The 15807-nt window shown below is 49.6% G+C and overlaps 1 protein-coding gene across 1 annotated transcript; it reads left to right on the forward strand.

Annotated features, from left to right (window-relative positions):
• Nucleotides 1–1165: 1165 nt before the first annotated feature.
• LOC144284099 (ubiquitin carboxyl-terminal hydrolase 17-like protein 6) lies at nucleotides 1166–4935 on the forward strand. The gene is made up of 2 exons (XM_077848455.1): nucleotides 1166–2739; nucleotides 4821–4935. The coding sequence occupies exons 1-2, from the start codon at nucleotides 1166–1168 to the stop codon at nucleotides 4933–4935; spliced, it is 1689 nt and encodes a 562-aa protein (XP_077704581.1).
• The last annotated feature ends 10872 nt before the right edge of the window (nucleotides 4936–15807 follow it).

The following is a 15807-nucleotide window of genomic DNA, read 5'->3' on the forward strand; positions in this document are numbered from 1 at the left end:
TCCATACATTCACTGGTGCAGGGACACTGCTCCAGCCACAAACCCCACACCAAATCAGCAGGGACAGCTCCATCACCCAAATGTGGCCCCCCTTAGCCTGGGAGCTCCTCTGGCTGCCTCGCCCTGCCTGGCTCTGCCCGCAGCCGCCCTGCACACTGTGGATGCACACGGACTCGGGGTCTGTCGTATCAGCCCTGGCGTTTGGGTCACAAGCCCCATTCCTCACCTTCGTCTCCCTGCCTTCTCCCTCTCAGCCTGGTTCAACAGCCCAGCCTGGTGCCGCTGGTCCCGCTGACTCCCCGGCTCCACATTCTCCTTCAGCCTCCTGGAGCCCAAGGCAAGGGGAAGGAAGGTTGCACCCCAGTGTGTTACCGGGCATCTGGTGCTTGGTGCCTTGTGTTCAAGGTCCCGCGGTCTTGGACAGGTAAAATGAGGCATATAAACACTGGATTTAGGATATAGACTCTTGTAGGAAAGGGAGTTTCAAAGGAATGTTTCCCAAAAACATTAAACCAGTGAGAGAATTCCTGTTGTGTGGACCCGGGCCACACCAAGGCAGGAACTGGTATTCATCAAAACATTCACAATCTTTGTAGATTGGAATCATAGTCCAGAGAGATAGAAGTGGAGAAGCCAAGCAATGGATGCCATATTCCCAAATAATTGGTTTCAGCTACAAACATTCTGCTGGTGAGGAGAACGAGTTCCTATGTGATACCTGAGCTCCTTTGGGAGAGTGATCTTCCCTATCCTAGAGCACTAACGTCTAATACTCCTTGGCTCCCTTGGGGTTACTCAAAGGAAAGGACATTCAAAAAGGTTTCCTCTGAACATAGAAACTCTGAACAAATTCTGTTGAGAAAGGTGCAGGGACAGTTGAGGTGGTTGAGAATAATCTGAAAGTTGCATGTTGTGGGAGGCAAGAATAGGAGCTGGGCTGACCTGAATGGTCTCCGTCAGGGAGGGTCCACACCCAAATCCCGTAATCCAATCAAGCAATTAGAGTGGATTAGAGGACTTTGTGCCTTATCCCAGGGCCCAAAAGCCATAAAGGTGGAGGTGAGAATCACTATCTGCCATTTGAAAACGGCTCAGTGAGAGGAGCATCCCTTTGCGACCCGAAGCTCCTGGTTGAATGTATCTTGTGGACACTGTTTCTGCAGACATGGAGGCTGCCCACCTCCACCCCTCAGAGGAGCCTCAGTTCAGCGCCTCTCCCAAACCCCAGTCATACTCGTCAAGGAGAGGCGGTGCTGAAGTCCACGGAGGACCCTCTGTGCCCGAGACGACATCCCCTGCATCAAAGACGCTCTCCTCCCCGACTAACCCGTTGGCTCCCGCATCAGCAGGGCCGCCTCCCACCAAGACGCCTCTGAGTTGGAAGAGCCTTTCCCAGGTGGGAGCCGGGCTTCAGAACATGGGCAACACTTGCTATGTGAATGCGACCCTACAGTGTCTGACCTACACAGAGCCCCTCGCCAGCTACATGCTGTCCCAGCAGCACGGGACCACCTGTAGGAGGCAGACATCCTGCATGCTGTGTACCCTGCAGGCTCACCTGACGCGGGTTCTCTGCCATCCTGGACGTGTGCTCCGGCCCCTGCCACTCCTGCTCGTCGCCTTCCACAGACACAAGCAGGAAGATGCCCATGAGTATCTCATGTTCATTCTGGATGCAATGCAGCAAGCATGCTTGCCTGAGGACAAGCCCTCAGACCCTGAGCGTCCTCAGGACAGCACCCTCATCCAGCAACTCTTTGGGGGGTACTGGAGGTCTCAAATCCAGTGTCTCCACTGCCAAGGCATTTCGAGCACTCTGGAACCTTACCTGGACATCAGCCTGGACATCGGGGCTGCTCACAGCGTCAACCAAGCTTTGGAGCAGTTGGTGAAGCCCGAACTGCTGGAAGGTGAAAATGCCTACCATTGTAGTAAGTGTCTGGAGAAGGTGCCTGCGTCCAAGGTGTTGACTTTGCACACTTCCCCGAAGGTCCTCATCCTGGTCTTGAGACGATTCTCAGACTTGACAGGCAACAAAATGACTAAGGAGGTGCAATATCCTGAGCGCCTTGACATGCAACACTACCTGTCTGAGCAGAGGGCAGGACCCTTGGTTTATGTGCTCTATGCCGTGCTGGTGCACGCTGGGAGGAGTTGCCACAGCGGACATTACTTCTGTTTCGTAAAGGCAGGAAATGGCCAGTGGTATAAAATGGATGATGCTGAGGTCAGCGCCTGTGATGTGACTTGTGCACTGCGCCAACCTGCCTATGTCCTCTTTTATATGCAGAAGACTGATCTGGAGAGAGACCTTGGGAGGGAGTCAGTCAAGGAGGGAGGACTCGCATCTCCCGAGGCAGACCCCACGGTGGTGGGTGAGGCCTCAGGAGAGCCGGCAACGGATCCCTCCGTGAACCTTCCTGAGTTGGAGGAGCGTGGGGAAGAGACCTCAAGGCAACAAATGACATTAGACCAGTGGAGATGCCTCCAGGAACGCAATCGACCTAAGCTTGAACTCAATGTCAGGAGAAGAGAAATTGCTCTTCCTGAGAACGCAGTCATCCTTCACCACTCCAAATACAGACCTGAGATGCCGAAGAATCATCCTCAGCAGACCGTCGACCTGCTCACCACTGCAGCTGGGATGCTCCCACCTCAGGTGGCCGGGGACGTGGCCAAGGTCCCACGTGTGCCAGGGAGAGCCAGACCTACCAAGAGGATGAGCAAGAAGGGACAGAGGTCTGGGGAAGCAGTCCAGGGATGTGTCTCCTAACTTTGGTGCACATGGGCGCACACACCCACACACACAGCGTCACTCACTCACTCCAAACCCCAACACAGTCCCATACTGGAAATATTTTGTGTTGTGAGAAGTGTGTGTTCTGTATGTATGGAAGAACCATCTATCTGGTGTGTTCATGGGATATGGCCTTCAACTGAACCTAGAGGACACTGATATTTAAACCTGGGTCTTTGTCATGATCTTATATTGGGATCATGTGGATTTCATATGGGGTGTATCGAGGAACCTGCCTCTCCTTCAGCCTTGGGGAGAGTGGGGGCCACTTGCAGGTGAGAGGCAGTGAGCAGTCAGGGTTGAGAGTGGATATGATGCTGAGGACCTGGGGTTGAAGTCAGTATGTTTGACCCTCTCCTCATGCTCCCCACTTCCCAATGCTTTTCTTCTATTTATATTGAAAGAATTTTGTCTGAACACATAAGTATGTATTGGGTGTTGCTAGCGATGTGTCTTGGTCAATGCTTGGAAATTGTAGGAAGGAAATTAAGTGCTTGCATTTGGGGCAATAACTGCATCCAGACCTGATTGAACCACAGTGATTTTATTATGTTCCCTTCACTCTCTCCCACATTAAGACTGAAGAGAAGCAAACTAACAAGGACTCTTATTCCAAAGGGAAATGCCCAGCCTCCCACTGAACATAACTTTTTATGACTATTTTGCTACCATCTGCTCTGTGGCACCTCCTGACCCAGAAGCAGTGGACTCTGGATTTCAGACCAGTTCAAATTCAAATTTGGACCTGGGTTGATACCTCTGGAAAACAGTGCCAAGTTCATGAACCTAGCAAAAGCTTTTTGAGGTCAGGTTATAGGTGTTCGTGTTATCATTTCATTTCTTACAGAGGAGTTTGACAAGTTCTTTATAGAATGGAAATTATTGCATGACCAGCAAACGCCTCTGAGTGTGACCGTAGATGTGCAGTTGTAACATCACATCATAATGTTATTTTCACTCTGTATCCAAACTTGGACATGCACCCTTACTGGAGAGTAAGGGACAATAGGATCTGTGCAGAAGAAATCACGCTTTTTTTTACATTTTCATGTACCAAAAACAGATTAGAGATATAAAGTGTCAGGGTTTCTTTCATGTCTGGAAATTGTGTTTCTTTTGACCAATACAGTTTACTGTGTCATAAAAAGTGAGGGAACTTGTGTGCATGTCTTGCCAAGAGTTCCCTAAGAGGACCTGCAGGTATCCCCATCCTCTGAAGACTGTCATAGGGAATGAGACAGCTCATGGACTCGGGGACTTGTCCTCCACAGCAGAGGACCCTGAGGAGGTGTCTGTTGGAATGAGGATATGTCCCCACCTGGACTGATGTGGTGAACCAGCAATTCCTCCGCTGAACTGGATGGAAACGGTCAAGTCCACCACGTGCTGGGTGTCCTGCTTTTGTGCGCCTACACATACACTCCCCCCACTACACAGATGCTACAGTTTTTCTTTAGGTAAATCTATAGGAATGTGAAAGCGTGCTTCCCAATCCGGAATGTCAAATTTGTCTTAGTGAAATCCATTTTCTAACAAATGTAGGGAAATCATCCTGGCAATTTGTAACTTGGTTGTAAACAGAAATTAACAAGTTAATCTGAAATTGTTTTATAAATGTCTGAATTTCTGATTTAGAAAAAGATCCCATCCAGAGTTCTGCAAATTACACCATGTTTTCTCCTAGAAGACATTTTCTGTGCTTGTTGATATTATTTCTCTGAAATTGTTATGCAGAATATTGCATCTGCTTTGTTTGTTTTTGCTCTAAAATGTTATTACGAAGTTGTGTGGTTTTTTATTCTTAATAAAAAATTCCCACATATGATTTGGTGTGCAGGCTTTTTCTCCCCAGTATTTCAGAACCTTGAAACAGTTATTTTATTTCCAGGCTGGCTCCTCACAGAGGCTTCTTTGCCTGCTTCCCCTGAGTGGAATTCCACAGCCACCTCTAGGTCACCTGCAGCTCAAATTCATATCCTCCCCCCATGGGAATTTCTCACTCCTACTCACTGGCTCAATATAGGGGAAGTGCCAGCAGCCATTTAAGAGGAAATGCAATGGGACATAGGGACATTATTCTTCAGGGTCTCTTCAATTATGAGAGCTCTGACCAGGAAGATGTTTGTATGAGAAATTAAGGGGGAGGGAGTAGATTGAACCAGAAGCACACCATCTCCGTCCAAGGCTAGCAGAGACCCCTAGGAGGGATGATGGGAGATGGTTGGATAGCACACTGTGGGGACGGTGGAGGCTGGGCAGTCAGCAGATGGATTCTCTGGTTAGGTGTCTGGACGGCAATGCTCATCCTGTCCAGGTATCCATTAGTCAATCGAGGGGTGTCTCTCTATATCAAGATCTATTAGTCATGAGGACAGACCAAAGAATCTGCAGAGCGTCCCACAGAACAGATTCACGAGTTTTTTTTTTTTAAGATTTATTTATTTATTCATTCATTCATTCATTCATTCATTTATGATAGACAGAGAGGGGGGCAGAGACACTGGAGGAGGGAGAAGCAGGCTCCATGCCCGGAGCCTGACGTGGGACTCGATCCCGGGTTTCCAGGATCATGTCTTTGGCCAAAGGCAGGTGCCAAACCTCTGAGGCACCCAGGGATCCCCAGATTCATGAGTTATTTCCTGGGAAACCGGAATTGCCAATCCTGGATGGAGTTCTAGGTGGACCTCATACCTGTTTCCAGGAAACAATGTGTTGAGTCCTGGCTCCATCAACCTGTGGCAAGATTTCAGGCTGGAATTGTTTTCACAATAGAAATCTGGGCTGAAACTGGGTTTTGGGGACAGCCCCAAGGCTAGATTCCATGGCAGTATATGGAGGTTTAATCTGGGAGGCCACATCCAATCAATGATCTGTGAGCTTGACAAGGAGGGTAGGTTCCTGGCCATGGTGGTTGAATGTAAGCAGAAGGATTACCTGACTCCCCTTCCTGAGCTTTTGTGTTGTCCAGCAGGAGAAAACAAAGTCAGGACTTTTCACAGGAGATATCCTAGGGCATGTGTCTCGTGGCAGGTTTGAGCTCAGGCAGGAGACAGGAAACAGCTTCTAGGGAGCTTGCCTCCTCCCGTGAGGTGTGCATCATCCCAATAGAAGCTGCTCCAATAGAAGACACCACAGATGGACCACATCTTAGCTCTGCCTCTCCACTTCATAGAAATCAAGCACAGTAAAGGCATGGAGATGAGAACAATCCATTCCACAGTGATATTATTAAAAGTGCTCATATTAATGGGAAAAGAACCCCACCCCTGTGGTGATAAGGGGACATAAAATACATTAGCCTCCTGTTACCAGAGGGCGAGATGAGAAGGTTTCAATACAGTGTTTTAGTTTCTTTAGAAGAAGCCATTACATTCACTCTTCTGGCAGTGGACCGAGCTAATCCTGTCTTCAGAGTGTAGGGATAGAGGAACATTCCTCAGCATCTTAAAAGCCATCTACGGAAACCCCTCAGCAAACATCATCCTCAATGTGGAAACACTGGGAGCCTTTCCCCTAAGATCAGGAACAAGGCAGGGACGGCCACTCTCACCCCTGCTATTCAACATAAGATACCTAGGAATCAACCTACCCAAAGAGGTAAAGGATCTATACCCTAAAAACTGCAGAACACTTTTAAGGAAATGGAGGGAGACACAAAGAGATGGAAAAATATTCCAAGCTCACGGATTGGAAGAAGTAATATTATGAAAATGTCAAGGGTACCCAGGGTGATTCACACATTTAATGCAATCCCTATCAAAACACTGAGGACTTTCTTTAAAGATTTGGAACAAATCATCTTAAGATTTGTGTGGAAATAGAAAAGACCCTGAATAGCCAGGGGAATATTAAAAAGAAAACCATAGCTGTCTTTAAAATTTTTAGTGATACTGTGTGTGATACACGATTTGGAATATATATGGAATCAATACATTTTGTTGCATTAGGGATTTTTCCATTTGGAGACATCTCAGTAAATCAGTTCCACGTGGTGGCTCTAGCATGTTGGGGCTCACATGCCAGCGATCACACAGAAGCAAAGAATTGAAGGACACATGGAACCTGAAGACTCCATAAGCAAGGGAGGGAACTCGGGGAGAGAATGGAATTTTAAGAAATCCCTCACGGAGGAAGAGCATGGAGTGAAGAGACTCTGGGTGCAGAGACGGGAGACGGTGGTGGATAAGGAAGAGCCCCGCCGTCAGGAGGGAATCCGATGCTGCCAATTCCTTCCAATGTGGCTGCTTTTGCCCTTGGAGTGTCCTAGATAATGTCTGCTTGAGGGCCTTGCTGTCTCATGCTTCTTACCTGGAAATGAAAAATAACGCCAGACATGTGGGTCTCAGGAATGTGGGAGGGAGCCCTGAATCCAGCAGCACGGCCACTGGGGAGTCCCCCTGAGAATCTCTCTCCCTCTCTTTGTCGGCCCCCCTCTCTCCCACTACTCTGTGGTCTCTCTCTGGTCTCTCCCTGTCTCAAACAAATAAACAAATAAATCTTAAACAGAAACAAACAATGAAATGTGTTCATGTCTTGGCATCTATGTCCCCACATCCAAGTCGATTAGATCCGGGGAGCCCGGTGTTTCTCAGTATTTCAGGGTGTGGGAAGCACTGAAGTCCTTTGCCCTTTGCTACACTGACCTCCACTCTCATGTCCGATCCACCTCCCAACTCTTAGACAATTTAAAGTATTTTCCAACAATGTGGTTTGGTTTTGGGGTCTGCCATGCACAGTCTGGATCCCTGCTCAGTGAGAGGCTCCATCTCACTCTCCAACTGGCACAGATCTATCCGCTTAGCTCTCTATCTCAATCTGTCTGATGAATCAATAAAGATTTAAAAAACCGTGATATTTTCTCTACAGAATTCAAACTGTTACATTATTTTTCTAATAACTGTGATTCATGAATGTTATAATTCATTCTGAAAGGAAATAATGGAAACATTAAATGCATGTATATGTCACCAAAGTTTAAAACAACATGAGAACGGCCGCCCAAATCATAGGAAACTGCATAATCACGCATTAATTACCTTTCAACAATGCATTAGTCCATCTTGCCCCAAAGAAATATAATTGTTACATAGCACCCATTAGTTAACCTCAAAACCCACATTCATTCAGTGGAGAATGTCTTTCTGAGGTGTCACCCAAGGACCAAAATTGGAGTGGAAGTGATCTGAAATCCTGTGCCCACCTCTTCTTTGTCAGGAGATTGTCACACAGACGGATGACAGTAAAGTGTTCTGGACAGGTTAGAGTTGCTGGGATATGGAGCAATTCGCTGTGGGAGATGGGTCCTTGCCAGGCACCTTCTCTTCAGTCAAAGGTGGGGGTGGATTGTGAAGGGGCTGTGATTCAACCAGCATTATCTAATCAGGCAGGATGCATTTAACTCCTGAAATATAAGCATTTCATTGCCTCTTTGCATTTCCAAATATTATCAAGCGTCCGGGTTTATGGGTTGACTTCTCAATATATATTTTGTGCCCATAGTTTCCTGAAAAGAAGTCTGTCGCCATGCAAGGCTGCAGGTCATCGACGTACACGGTAGTTTGTCATTTCTTTGTGTAGGTGCCCTGGGTTTTCTTTTTTTTTTTTTTTTTTTTGCCCTGGGTTTTCAAATCAGTGCTGGTTGTATATGACCAAACACATTGCTGCCAACACTCCACCCACGCTGGTTTGGACAAATGGTCTTTCAATATAAAGAGAAGATAAGCAATGGGATGAGGGATGCATGAGGACATGGTCAGATATGCTCACATTGACCCCAGGTCCTCAGCATCATTTCCACACTCAAAGCTGCCTCTCACTGCTTCTAATCCTTTCACCTTCAAGTGGCCCCATTTTCCCCCAAGGCTGAAGTAGGGGCTGATTCACCCAATGTGCATCCAACTGTGCTAAATACATCTATTACTAATATCCATAACCTGTACCAGTTTGTTCAGATAACTCTGACGTCTTCCATATCTGGATGAGAGTGGATTTTCCTTTGGGAAGATAGGTTTGGCTCTGTTTGGTTGGGTTTGGTTTGTTTTGGTTTGGTTTGGTTTTGGTTTGGTTTTTGGATGGCAGGGAAGCAAAAGACATGTCAGGTGACTAGAGGGGAGAGCACAGGTCTGCTCAGACCTTCTTCCACTAGCCTTTCTCCCTGGTCTCTCTGTGCACATGGACGGAATCCAGTCAATTGCACATGAAGTCCCAATTCTGCTAGAGAGCCCAGCATTAAGGCCCTTTGCTCAAGCCTGCCTGCCTCCTCACCCTTGTGCCCTATATTCCTGCAAGTCCAAGAATACTTAGACTACTTTGCTAGTTCCAATCCCAACATCCCCTGTGATGCTAGGCCTTCCCACCCTTGGGCCTCTGGGATCTTCATAGGCTTCCAGAAAGTAGGGAACATTTCTATTACTGCACACATCCCATGAGTGCCCAAGAAGCTGCATTTTCCTCATAAGCCATGAGATAGCAATAGGGCGGCATTCATGGGATGAGACAGGGGCTTGAGGCTCAAGGGGCCAGACTCTGACTGGGGTCACATAATGATTGCATGAATGGGAGTTACTTAGGGCTTGGGGGCAGGAGAAGGATTGCACACTGTGGCTTTTCTACTGCCATCTGACTTTTTAAACCCTAGTGTGCTCATAGAGGAGCTCCTCTACCCTCCACCTACAGGCATCTGCACAGAGAGAGGGAACACCCTTAAACAGATGCTCTGGATTGAGAAAAGAGCAGTCAGTTGTTTTTCAAAAAAAAAAAAAAAGAAAGAAAGAAAGAAAGAAAGAAAGAAAGAAAGAAAGAAAGAAAAAGAAAGAAATTCTCTAAATATAAGTATGAAAGTGCTTGGTGTGGTTTGGTTTCATTTGGCATGGTGTTGTATTGTTTTGTTTCCATGGGCCCATATCAGAGATATCCCTGAGAAAGAGAGACAGAGAGAGAACAATGAGAGAGAGAGAGAGAGACACCGTGGCCTTGGTCTCGTGCTATTTGGACGACTTGTCATGTATTGCCTCCTTAGGAAATCATCAGGAGGGTAAAAAATATCCTTGCCCAGGTCTCATAAAGGAGGCATCATGATCCAACATTAAAGTGGGATCCAGAATATGTATAGAGGGAAACCACCCACTCATCCCATTAAAGACAAACCTGTGACCCAGGGCCCATACAGTACACAGGGCTCCCTCACAGGGTGCACAGGGTCAATGTTCCCTATGCAGTACTTAATGAAGGAGACTGGGTGTGCAGGAGACCCTCAAAGTCTACATATCCCCCAAAACTATCACGCTGTTATTTCCTCTCAGTTAGTTAAGGCTGGAGGAATTAAATTAACTATAGAGAGTTTCAGAATTGCTGAGACACAATGGAATATTCCTCAGCCATTAGAAACGACAAATACCCACTATTTGCTTCAACGTGGATGGAACTGGAGGTTATTATGCTGAGTGAAGTAAGGCAATCGGAGAATGATAAACAGTGTATGTTCTCATTCATTTGGGGAATTAAATAACAGTGAAAGGGAATATAAGGGAAGGGAGAAGAAAAAGACTCCTAACTCTGGGAAACAAACTACAGGTGGTGGAAGGGGAGAAGGGCGGGGGGTGGGGGTGAATGGGTGATGGGCACTGAGGGGGGCACTTGACGGGATGAACACTGGGTGTTATTCTGTATGTTGGTTAATTGAACACCAATAAAAAATTTTTTAAAAAAAGGACATAAAAAAAAAAGAATTGCTGAGATTAAAAAACCCAGAAACCAAATCAAAAGAAACACATAAACACTATTCATCAGTGCTAACATTTTTAAGGGTAATCAAACACTACACACAATTCTAAATTATGGCTGAGAATAATTGAAATGCGCAGATGAACTATTGCCCATGACAGAGTCCACAAAGCTACCACCACAGTCTAGAAAACTCATCTTAGGAGAAAACACAATGTCCATTTGCAGAGCCCACAGGGGCTGTTCCAAGCTGAAAACCCAAATGCAGACATGTGTACGCCAATGAGAGCTTAAAGTCTGAGTTTCTATTTCCATTGTAGTGACAAATGCTCATTCAAAATTCCCTTCATTTCTTGGAGAATCTATTTGCTGAAGAGAAAATAGACATTCCAGAGGGAAGAGTAGCCTTTGCCACAGCACACGGATTTCCCTAAAGAAAAGTGCATTGTGTGCCTTTGGGGTTCAGTGTCTGTGCACGGCCCCAGGAGCATGAGAGGCAGCAGGCTGTGGACCCAGGAATTTCCATGCAAAGGAGCTGAGGAAGCGCTGATTCCCCACATGAGTCCAGGAGGGGCCACGTCCTCAGGTCCCCAGTCGCCCCGTCAGGGTGAAGTGGGGTGGAGGACAATGTCCGAGGCCAGGAGCTGGCTCATTCGCTCTCACTGTCTTCTGAGGATGAGGACACCTGTAGGTCACCATGGAGGACACTCCAGGGGCCACAGACACAGGCTCCATCCGACATGTGGGGGGCAAGAGGGCCCTGAGCAGGGCCTGGCTTCTCAGGAGGAAGGATGAGGGAGCTGCGAGGAGCCGGGAGCTCCAGCAGCTTCTGTCCAATCTGGTGAAGACCATTCTCAGGAGCTGAGTGGGGGCCCGCGCAGAGGGCGGCCGTGGGGGCTCGGTGCATGGCTGCAGTGTCTCCAGGTGAGGTGTGGCAGGTGTGGGCTGGGGGCCCTTGCTTGGCTGGAGGGCAGGTGTCTTCCTGGGCTGCAGGGGCCCAGCTGCGCATCCAGGGGCATGTCTGCTTCCTGGAGGACACAGACTCTGTGAAATCCTCACAGGGGCTTCCTCAATGATCCTGCAGGTGTGCTGGGAGGGCCTCCAACCCGGTTTTTTTTCGGGAGTTCTGGGACCTGTCTAGGGGCATCTGGGCACATTTCTTGCCTGGAGTCTGGAGGAGCATTTGGGAATTGTCTGCAATGCTTTGCTGACAGTGGGATGGGTGTTCTCCTCAGGATACTTGGGTGGTGCCTGGGTGTGTCCCAGCCCATGGTCCTTGGAGCCAGCCTGGGGACCCTCGAGGGAGACTCTGCAGGGCCTCTTGGCTCTCTCCTGCACAACCAAGCTATCAGCCCTGACACAGGGTTGGCGAGCCGGCTGAGGGGTGTCAGCGATTGGCACTTCCTGGGCACCAGGAGGTCCACCAAGGGGCCTGAGGCTAACTTTAGGGCTAATCAGAGGAGATATGGAATGAGACCAGAGTCTTATGTCTGGGTTCTCAGTACGTGGCTGCATCAGCAGGGCAGGCTCAGGGATAGAAGGCCTCCTGGTGGTGTAGACGGGCATCAGCATGTGTGGACGCTGTGGGAAAAGAAAAGACACAGCACCATGAGTTTGGCCTCAGCACCAAGGCAAAATGAACATTCAGGAAAGAAAGAAACCAATAAATGCCCACGACCTTAGTAACCACCTCCTGCTCCGAAACAGGGAAAGAAAGAGATGGAATCTGTTGACCTAGGAGTAGGGAATGCAGCTGCAGGGCTGCTTTGGAACAAAGGATGTTTGGATCCTCCCGGAGAATGACAGGATGTTGTTGATGCCCTTTAACATGGTGGGGGGACAAGGAAAGTCCTGCCTCACAGCGATGCTTTCTCCATTGGACCAGCTCTTCCATCCTCTCTGCTCATGAGGCGATAGGAGTCCTGCTGCTGGAGAGTCATGGTGGGAGCTCCTGAGTGGGGATGGGCAGGGGGGTAACGTGTCATGAAGGACAGAGGCCTGTTCTCTGAGGATGGTATGTGCTCCAGGAGTGCCCACCAATGACCTTCACACGCCAACCAGCCACTGTTCACACACATACGAGGCATAAGGCAACATCATGGGCACCAAGGGAAAAAAGGGTGCAAAGACCACGCTACTCAACTGCCACTGGTCAGAGAGGAAGTGGAGCCCCGCCTCCCCCAGGAGGCCCATGGAGCCCAGCGAGTCCCCAAGGGCACAGCCCGGGAAGCAGCACACACTCACCCTCACATAGTCACAAGATTCCGTGTCTTCCTTCCAGGTGCGCTTCTGCCCCTCCCGGGGTCTCCTGGGGAAGCTGTGGAGCAGGGCCCTTCCTCTGCTCGGCTTCTTGCCTGCACCAGAAATCAAGGCATAGAAAGGAGAAGGAACTCCCTTCCCTGGCTTCCAGCCAGACACTGCTTGGGGCTGGGGCCAACCTGGTCCTTTCCCTCCTCAGCCACTCTACGCCATATCTGCCCCTCATCCTAACTACAGGGAGCTGAACAGGTCGTCCAGGCAGTTTCTTGCATGCAGAGTCTGAAAGGGTCTGCCTTGGCATGTGCCAAGCTCCATACATTCACTGGTGCAGGGACACTTGTCCAGCCACAAACCCCACACCAAATCAGCAGGGACAGCTCCATCACCCAAATGTGGACCCTGTTAGCCTGGGAGCTCCTCTGCCTGCCTCCCCCAGCCTGGCTCTGCCCGCAGCCGCCCTGCACACTGTGCATGCACACGGACTCGGGGTCTGTCGTGTCAGCCCTGGCGTTCGGGTCACAAGCCCCATTCCTCACCTTCGTCTCCCTGCCTTCTCCCTCTCAGCCTGGTCCAAAAACCCAGCCTGGTGCCGCTGGTCCCGCTGACTCCCCGGCTCCACATTCTCCTTCAGCCTCCTGGAGCCCAAAGCCATGGGAACGAGGGTCATGCCCCAGTGTTTTATGGGGCATCTGGTGCTTGATGCCTTGTGTCCAAAGGCCCCACAGTCCCTGCACTTTACCTGGGGGAGGAAGGGGCAGGGGTCAGTGCATCCAATCAAATGCCAGTGAACCTGCCAAGCACACGAATGGGAGGCCGTCCTCATGGAGTGGCACATCGGATGACGACAGGGGACATCCTATCTGGCTAGTGAGGTGTCAGTATAGTGAAGACCTCTGGATGCTTACTCCCCATCCCGTGGAAGGGAGGAAAGGGCAAGAGGGATTGGAGGTGTCAGGTTGAGGACAGGTGGAAACATCATTAAGACTGGGGACAAACAAAAGGCTCGATCAGATCTTATGGTGCCCTGGGGCTGATGCTCAGAGCCTCTGAGTGTCCCAGTGTGTAGCCTGGGGGGATTTCCTGCCCATGTCACGATGGACAACTGAGTTTGGGCCACGATCTTCCGGGAGCCTAGACTGTCTCAAGACTCCTGGCAGAGCTCCTGCTTCAAAACCCATGCCAGCCTCCCCACTCACCCTGGGATCCTCCTCCTCTAGTCTGGGAACTCTGAGGGCCAGTCCTGCTTTCTGAGGCCTCTTGTCTTTCTAGGGTCTCAAGGGACTGTCGGGCCCAAGCTGGGCATGACTGGCCGCCAACAGTCCCACGTTCTGGAGGGACAAGTAAGTCTGCTTCAGGGATGGGTTTCTGGTAGCCTGAGGGAAAAGAAACAAGAGAGTCCTATTCATCCTGACCTAGGCATCCTCCCTGTTCCGTCTTCCCAAGGAGGTCTTAGCGAGCTTCAGGACAGTTCTGCCAGAGAAACACACATTTCCCCCATCACTTCTCTTTCCTCCTTCCTGCCTCGCTCTCTTAGCCAAGCCACATCCCCGCTCTGAGGAAGGCCGCCCTTAAGGAAAGAATCTTGTTGACACTATCATTAAGTCTCTCCAAATCCGGGATCCCTGGGTGGCGCAGCGGTTTGGCGCCTGCCTTTGGCCCAGGGCACGATCCTGGAGACCCGGGATCGAATCCCACATCAGGCTCCTGGTGCATGGAGCCTGCCTCTCCCTCTGCCTATGTCTCTGCCTCTCTCCCTTTCTCTCTCTGTGACTATCAAAAAAAAAAAAAGTCTCTCCAAATCCCCTGTGGGAGCAAAACCAGGGCGGGACCTCTCCCGATTGAGGTCCAGTGGGATGCACCATGGAGCACGCAAAGGGCAAAAACGTCAGGAAAGTCGGCTTCCCTCTCTCATATCTGAATGCCCCTTGTGACAGCAGAGGAAGCCATAGTTAAGTCCAAATTCATTGGGAAAACACATTCTCCTCTTCTCGATGGGAAGCTGCCCATCTGAACACTTCCATTCCATGTGTTCGTGGCAGTGCCCCCAATTAACTGCCATCGAAGGTTTGGGAGGTGAATTTCTTTTCACCTTGGGAACCAGGTGATTCTTCTATTGAAAAAAAAGGCCAATTATTTATGGGAGAGAGAGTGTGTGTGTGTGTATGAGGGAATGTGATCACCTGAGCTGTAGGAAGGACAGAGGGAGATGGAGACACTCAGTTATCAGAAACCCAGTGAGGGCCTGGATCCATCTCCAGAGCCTGAGATCATGACCCGACCCAAGTGAGTCCCTGAAACAATGGAGCTATCCAGGCACCCTGATCCTGTGTCTTCTCTAGGCCTGCAGGGCCCACTGAGACATTTAGGGGCCTTCTGTCCCTGCTCGTCCACCACCCCACACCAATGTGACACCTGAGGCCCCATTCCACTGGCATGGAACCTCCGGGTGTCCAGGGCATTCACAGCCATGCCTTGGCTCAGTCTCTGTTCTCAGAACATGTTAGACCAGAAAGAGTCCTTAACCCGTGGAGGAAGGGTCAATCCCTCCATCATTTCCTCACTGTCTCATTGCTCAGACAGGGAAGGTCGGACCAGTGGCCCGAAAACTCACCTGAAGTGCGATTGTGGTCCTCACGCCCATCAGGAGAGGCTGAGAAAGGTCCTGGACACTCCACTGCAGGAGACTGGGTGTCCCGTGGGAGAGAGGGATGGTCAGGAATGGCCACTTCCGTTGCTCCCGGACTTTTATACTGCCCCAAGGTCACGTGACGTTTCAGCCACTTGAAAGACATCCACCTAATCCTCTTAGTGGCTGCAGGGATTGAGCCACTCAGCAGCTTCAACAGGCTAATGATGCCCTCATGAGAGCTTTTTCTATGACTCCGTGTGTGTGCCTGTGTGTGTGTGTCTCTGTGAATGGAGGTGTGAGTCCATGTGGATTTGGTGGAGATTGAAATTTCTGCAAGTGAAATTATATTGGTACATTTTAGCGTGGGAATTAACCTCAGGACTCATGTTTCCTGAACTAT

Source organism: Canis aureus, chromosome 15 (genome assembly GCF_053574225.1).
Source record: "Canis aureus isolate CA01 chromosome 15, VMU_Caureus_v.1.0, whole genome shotgun sequence".
NCBI classification, from domain to species: Eukaryota; Metazoa; Chordata; class Mammalia; order Carnivora; family Canidae; genus Canis; species Canis aureus.

Bases quoted from the DNA above. Each gene is read 5' to 3' on its own strand.
- LOC144284099 (XM_077848455.1), top strand. From the start codon at position 1,166: ATGGAGGCTGCCCACCTCCACCCCTCAGAGGAGCCTCAGTTCAGCGCC. The intron at 2,740-4,820 runs GTCTGGGGAAGC...GGCTCAATATAG, and splicing joins ATGAGCAAGAAGGGACAGAG to GGGAAGTGCCAGCAGCCATT.